General features: G+C 51.1%; 1 protein-coding gene across 1 annotated transcript; it reads left to right on the top strand.

Moving 5' to 3' along the window:
- Positions 1-5,134: 5,134 nt before the first annotated feature.
- Positions 5,135-6,609, top strand: LOC108864659 (somatostatin receptor type 2). Its single transcript, XM_018640732.1, has 2 exons — positions 5,135-5,253; positions 5,421-6,609. Exons 1-2 carry the CDS (start codon positions 5,135-5,137, stop codon positions 6,607-6,609), a joined length of 1,308 nt encoding a protein of 435 aa, XP_018496248.1.
- Positions 6,610-7,170: the final 561 nt, after the last annotated feature.

The following is a 7,170-nucleotide window of genomic DNA, read 5'->3' as shown; positions in this document are numbered from 1 at the left end:
TCCGACAGCGTCCGCGAATATCCCTCCGAGAGCGAGCTGTTCCAGCTAAAATCGTTTCTCCCACTCAATGTGCGTGACATGCGGGAGAATCAAGTTCAATAGAGAGACTCCGACGAACGTCCGAGGAAATCTCGGCTTATGATCCCCGAACTGAGTCGACGAGAACTCCGCATCAACTCTAGTCGGTCGGGCGTTTCCATGATACAATTATTATGCATCCGAAATGAGCATTCCAGGGATCTATTCCGATTCCGTCGTTGTGATTCTCTGGAACGCTCCGAACGGAACATTAGGCTCAGTGAGCGTAACGGACTCCCGCTCAGAATTGGGAGATCTCGTGGTCTGACAACGGATGATGTGACTGTCTCCGGATTGTTTTGTAAACTTCTCCAAAACTGAAGACCGTCGGCGCTCCGTTCCCGAGTAAGGAGCCGGTCGGTCGTGACCATAAGCGGCGACCATGAGAGCTGGTCCCGCGGCCGTCAAGCCCGATCCGAGAAATGTTCATGCTGTATTTTCAAATGGTTCCGCTATACTGATCCGGGAGCGTCACTTCCAGCGATGAGATGCTGGCAGACATCCTACCAGACGGCCGAAAGACAGACGTCTGGTTTCCGTTTCGGGCGCGTTCCGCAGTGGGCGTCCTCCGCGGTACCAATAAGGCGCTCCGACATTTGTGACCACTCTACGGACCGTAGATCGAAGAATTCTAGTCTCAGTGTCGGCCGAGTGACTTTGCTTGTTGAGGAGACGTCAAAGAACGAAACGCGGGCTTCCTTCGCGATAGACAGGTTGTTTTCGTGATCGCGGTCCGGAGAGGGAACATTTTGATATCTGCGGTGTGATGACTCCCTGGGTCATCCTCAAAATACTGTCTGGGCATCGGACTGAATCAAGTGGACGAGGAGCGCCAATCCAAGCCCGACACTATTATCGAATTTCCCGGAGACCGATCCATTACCCCCTTATGACGAAAGACTGAAATCAGCCATCGATCGCTTCTGCTACCGAGGTTCAACCGAAGGCGCCGCGGCGCGGCGAAACTCGCCCTGCTCCTAAAGCATCGGTCAACGCCAGGTCCTGAGTTCGTCTGAGGATTGACTCCGGTTTCCTCGGTTCGAATGCGGTCAAGGTTGAGTGAAGTTTCCGGAATCGCGGATTCGCTGCTGCCGAAACCTCGCATATCAATTCTGATGGATCTGAATAACTTTTCTCAGTAACTTTTCTGGAAGAATTCCGCAACGCGGATTCGGGCTGGCTGCGGTGAGAGACTATTTTCGAGGAGCTTCCAAGCGGCAATCGACTAATCGGAAAGCGTCGCCGATGGAGTCTAGAGCCTCGGTGATCCGTCTCGAAATTCCTCGGAAGAATTTCCATCGCCGGAAGATTAGGAAGTCGAACATGGTTCTGAGAGAGCAGCTAGCCAGCAGTCCCTGTTTTGTATAGCCTAACGTCATCAGGTTGTTTGTTGGATGGAAGGCTCTCCTGCTTCCGCCCGGTTTTGGGCCCCAGTCAGAGTTAGTAAATACAGAGATTCCCCGCATCTCACAAGCAGAACGCTGAAAGTAAACACATGTCCATCGCATGCTCGCTTCTCTCTTCTCGTGCTTTTTTCCGCCGCTGCTGGGTGGAACAATCTTCCGGGTCTGTCAAACTTCCGCAAACGATAGGGCTGGCTCGGGTGTATGGCTCTTTTCATCGGGGAATTTCAACTCCCCAGAATACCTCATCTGATCCGTTCCCCCTCTCCAACATGAGGGTCCATCCAAAGTTTCAAGAGGCGATTCTGTTCTCGAGAAGCGAACGGTCGACAGAAAACCTCAGGAATTTGCGAAGTCTGACCTGCTCGAGCGCACTAATGCAGTGGCTTCTAGTGTGGGAGCATCGATGCGCTGCTCGGGACTCCGAGGGCGATTCTCGAGCGGCGGACGGTTTTCGCCCGGCGCTTGTCCATACAGGTTTGAATGGCGGTGGTGGTCAGAAGCTTCGCTCAATGCATCGGAATGAGCGTGTGAGAGTTGGTCCCGAGGAGAGCTCGTCCCGAACCGTCGGGAGCAAGCTCTGACTCGATCTGTCCTAATTCACTATGCCAGTCTCCTATCGGGCTTGGTCGGGTGCTGACCCGTCGAGCTGTTCGGGGGCACCGAGGGAAGACTATCTCCCAATCACCAGATATCGCATGATTGGACTCAAATCGCTCGAGAGGGACGACCGTTCAACACCTCATGAACTCATGACGTAATGAACGAATCAACAAGTGGCATTCATGTAGCAAGCAGACTCGGCAGAAATTATGGTCCGTGGACGAAGCCTGGTTCGAGGAGCTCTATTGCAATCGGCAATTATTCCTCTTTGCAATCGTGGAACTTGATTTCTTACGGGAGCGCTCGTGATTTCTTCGTCGAGTGCCTGCTGCTGGTAGAAAGGTGGAATCGCTACGCGGGGCCTTCTCCCCGGGATGATCGCCGGCAGCCCATCCCGGAAATCAGCTCCGAAAGAATGACTGATTCATGATACCTTTATCTGATTTCTTTTGGAAAAACTTAGAAAACGTGTTCTGACCATGGAATAGAGTTCAGGCAATCGAGCCAGCTCCAGAGCTCTGCGGTTCTCGGAGAGCCCTCAGCTAGCGCTCGAGTTCTTGCCCCGAGCTCGATAAAACAGCTGAATTAGGACCCGCTCCGAGGGAAGAAACCGCAAAGCATGCTCGTTCTGGGGAGCCACTCCTCCCGCGAGCTCCGAGCCAATATCGAAATTTTCCGGGAACTTCGAGGATATCAGGCGACTTTCCGCAATTCTGCCGCGATTATTCTTCGCGACAAATTTTCGGCTTACCTTCGATTGGAAGACTATTATTCCTTGGAGCAAAAACCATTCCTGCGAATTATTCAACAACATGTTTGGGTGGAGAATGAGTGAGAAATAACTTGGTCACCACGGAATGGCTGAGGGAAGGCTTCAAACCCTCCGCCGAACCCGTACACGATTTTCGGTACGAGGGGGAACAGGGCGAAGACTCGAAGATGATAGAAGCCTATTCTCATAAGGGTTCCCCATCTGGAGCAGACTTCTTTCCAAATCATTTCGTGTCCGGAGGTCAGAGCTGGCTGCGAATCGCATTCAGACACGCCCTGGAGCGCTAATTAAAATGACGATCTCCGGAAACTCGCAGAATCGGGGTCCTTGACCCCCATGTCTTGTTTTGAGGATGATTCAGGGCAGACTCTACCCTCAACCCCTCAATGAGCTCATTCATCACGACTGGTCAGGCCAAGTTGATCGCAGACAAGCGCAGTGGAATCGGATTCTTGGCGCGTCTGACTGTCTACTGATCCACAACGACTTGATGAACGCGTGGGACTCGTCGCTTCCATACGTTCATTCAAGGTCTCGGGACGACAACAGGGGTTCTGAGTGGCTTTCAGTTCTTCGAAAAATCGTCATATTCCTGGAAGCTTCTAAACTGTTGCCATGAACCAATCCGCTTGTTATCCAGCGCTGGTATTCGCGGTATGCCCCTGCCCCTGCGCTGATGCCCCATCCGTTCACGAACTTCCACCAAAGAAACAGAACATGGTCACTGCCGCTTACGACGCGGAAACAAAGACAAAAGCGATTCCAGAGATGGTTAATACGTAATCGGACCTCTCGGGACGGAATTCGTCTACATTCCGATCAGATTGCTCAGGAAAAAATACGTCTCCCCGGGTGACAGATACTCGCTCCTACAAGGTCGCCCGTTCGACACTAGCCATCTTAGCGAAAATATGACGAGTAAAAATGGGTGGCCATGTTTCTTCGGACACTCGATTTATCTTTCTCGGGCTTCGGCTATTGTGGAGATACGCTTTTTTTCCGGGGCACCGTGGGTCGAACCTTGCGAATTCGTCTTCTGGAAATCCCAGATTTGTTTTGTGGAGATCCCCGATTTCTAAGCATCATCAAGAAGATTTGTCCCTTCGATATAGTAATCAGTGGACTGGATCAGGCTCTGATTCTCTGGAGAGGGTTCCGACCACCTACGAGTTCTCAGATTTAGCGTGTCACAACATTTGACGGAGCGCGAAGGCAGCTAGCGCCGATAAGCGCCGTGGAGATTTGCGGGATTTTTGCAATGCCTCACACCAAGGTTGGTGGTGCCGGGAAACTCATCTAGAGGATATTGGCCAACGGCGGGGGGAAGCATTGTCCTCGAGGCCTCGGCGGGTGTTCGAGCCCTGTCGTAAGAGGGCTACGATTCGAGCGTTCACCCGCAAACTGTGCAACTGGGATTTAGCGCGTAACTGGCCGCGCATCCACGACCACGAAGCAACAGGCCGGTTCGCTGAAGGTCGGCCACCCTCGTTGCTTTCAGCTCGCTAACGAAGGGCGGATGCTGAAAATCGTTTGAAGTCTAAATTCACATGGACACTTTATGTTCTCAATGAGCCTAAATTCACATAGACACTTTATGTCCTCAATGAGCCTAAATTCACATAGACACTTTATGTTCTCTATGAGCCTCTGACAACCGAGCTTTTGAAGATCATTCCTCGAAGTGAGAATCCACCCCCATTCTGCGGCGAGTCCGAGGGAGACGACGTGAATTTTTCGATTTCCCACTCAGCTGGGCTTTGAGTGATAGCAATGAGGTCGTCCGGAAAATAGGCCGCAGGAATAAATTCTACGAATAGATTCAAAGGTCGCCGGATGTTCTTTGACTTGTCAACAGCGTCGAGCTCGGAACGTTTCCGGAAATGACATCTTCGAAATATTCTGCATGATCTCAGATAGGCCTGACAATCTCGATTTCGCTCCCGCGCAATAGTTCAAGTCTTGCAGAGTTTTACGAAAGCGAGAAGGAGGCTCGAACGCATGTTTCGAGTTTGGTTGAAGAAACAGCTCTGGTCAGGTGGAAGGTTCGCTCCCTAGGTGAGGGATTCTCAATATGTGATCGCGACCGAAGCTGCCGGATCGGGGAAGAGATCGTAAGGAAACTTCTCGCACCGACTTGCATAATGTGCGTGATTGCGTGAAGTGACCTTCACGACGAAGTAAGTCGATCCCTAAGAAAGTGCGCCATAAAGATCCTTATAGACTGATTGCATAACACACAAGCTCTTTTGTTCGAGGACAAGCGTCGTAAGTGCATGGTATGACGAGGTACTCGTGGAATATTCGTCAAACGTACGAGTCACAAGCCGAATTCAAGTCTCAGCCGCTCTCGATTATGCAGACGTACCCGCGAGAGGCCTTGGACTCCCTCAAGGAAGAGTTTGGCGGTTCATGCCTCGCGGGAGCTTCTATGGTCGAGAATCGATATTAGTCCCGTAAATTCTGTATCGAGGTGCGAGACTGTGGAGAGCACACTCTGTAGCTCGTTGGCTGATTGTCGCAGTACTGAGCTTATTCGGCTAAGAGGAGTTCCTTTTCAATTTCAGGCGGAAAACTGATGTCCTGGAAGTTCAGTGGAGGGCATTAGAAGATCCCTTCAAGATGACGGACGCAAACATGCAGAATATAATCGCGACGTTTTTCTTCGTCGCGTACATGTTCTTGATAGTGGTAGCTATGTGCGGCGCCGTATCTGTCGTGTTCATCGTTCTGCGTTATCGGAATCTCCGATCACGTCCCATAAACTTCTATTACGTGAACATGGCGTTCGCGGATCTGTTCCTGGCCGCTCTAGGAGCTCCATTCCGAGCTGTTTATTACCTCAAAATGCAGTGGACTTTCGGCGTTCTGCTTTGCCAATGGTTCGAATACGCCGAAAGCCTGGCGTTCTTCGTTCACGTATACTCCCTCATGATGGCCTCTTTCCTGGTGCTGCAGGATGTGCTCTTCGTGCGGAGGAGCTACAGACGCACGCAGGAGGAGCGCAACACGTGTTTGCGGTCGTATGTCGTGACCTCCTTCGGTGTTTGGACCTTCGGAATCCTGGTGTGCCTGCCGTACATCACGCACCGTATTTTCAATCGCGATCAGTGTCAAATTTCGGACAGGAACTTGTTCCTCGTCCCCGAAAGGATATTCGGTCCGCTGGTTCTCATCGTGATACCGGTCTCGGTGACGATCCTCGCGATATTCTTCATTATCTGCTGTGCCTGCAGCACGAATCGAGTCGTGTCGACGTACCAAGAAAACATCCTGGTTCGGGCTCACAAATCCACTCGGCACATCTCGCTGTTCCTCCTCATCTTCATACTCTGTCAGGTTCCTTATACCGCTCTGAAGTGGTTCAAGTTGCAGGCGGACGCTCAGCATGACACGCTCGAGTTCTGTGCGGCGGGACTGCGGCTTGCGAGCGCGTGCTTCAGCGCTGCCTTCTTCTGCTATATCAGTGAAGAAAAAGTTCTCTTTAACGTGAGACACGCAATGGGAACCAAAAAAGGACCGAGTGTCAAGCCTGACAAAATACCTCTGCGCAGCGTAAGCGACACGCAATACAGGGAAGAAAACCAATCGTCCGCAGCGACGCCTGCGGCTACATCACCGGGACAGACAACAATCACAGCACCCATGGTGACGCGGCCCTCAACACTCGGGAAGAACGGAAGCGGTCAACCGAGTAGACAGGATCCCTACGCGCGCTACTCGACCATCAGAGATCAGCCAGAGACCTACGTTTAAGCCAAAGACTGATAAGCCATTCATTTTCAGATGCAATAATATAATTGATGATGAGTAAGACGTACTATTTATTTTGATGCTTCGAATGGGTTCAATGATATGAGTATGCTTGCCAACTATTCATGTTCAGGGTCACAATTTCCCGATATTCCGAACTCGAGATGCTTTCGATCTTGAGATATTCAGTTGTTCTCGCGAGTCTGTAAATTCGAAGCTTTGTACAATGATCTAGGTACGGGACCTGAGACCAAAAAGAAAAGTTTGGATGTTTGACTTGTCTCGAGAAATCTCTGACGACGGCTTTCCTCCACCCCACGTTCCGAGAGATTCTCCCAGAGAGGTGTGGGAAGGCGAAAATAATAAAAGTACTAAATATAACTGAATCTTGTGTCGTTTCCTTCTCGTCGCGACAAACTCTCGGATCAAAAGACTTTTAGGCCTTTCTCCGATAAGCTCAATCTGTGTAGAGAGAGAGCTCCATCACATCCCGTGGCTCATCCGAAGGCACTCGGTACCTCACCGAATATATACGTATCCCGAAAACGAGCAGACACGTCTCAT

This window comes from Galendromus occidentalis, unplaced genomic scaffold (assembly GCF_000255335.2).
Source record: "Galendromus occidentalis unplaced genomic scaffold, Mocc_1.1 scf7180000077497, whole genome shotgun sequence".
Taxonomy (NCBI): Eukaryota; Metazoa; Arthropoda; class Arachnida; order Mesostigmata; family Phytoseiidae; genus Galendromus; species Galendromus occidentalis.
The sequence above is the reverse complement of the archived record's forward strand: the minus strand, read 5'-3'. Positions and strand labels throughout refer to the sequence as shown.

What these genes read in the sequence shown, in the direction of transcription:
- LOC108864659 (XM_018640732.1), top strand. Translation starts at nt 5,135, where the DNA reads ATGACGAGGTACTCGTGGAATATTCGTCAAACGTACGAGTCACAAGCC. An exon ending in TTGGACTCCCTCAAGGAAGA is followed by an intron (nt 5,254 to 5,420) that starts GTTTGGCGGTTC and finishes TTTCAATTTCAG; the next exon opens with GCGGAAAACTGATGTCCTGG.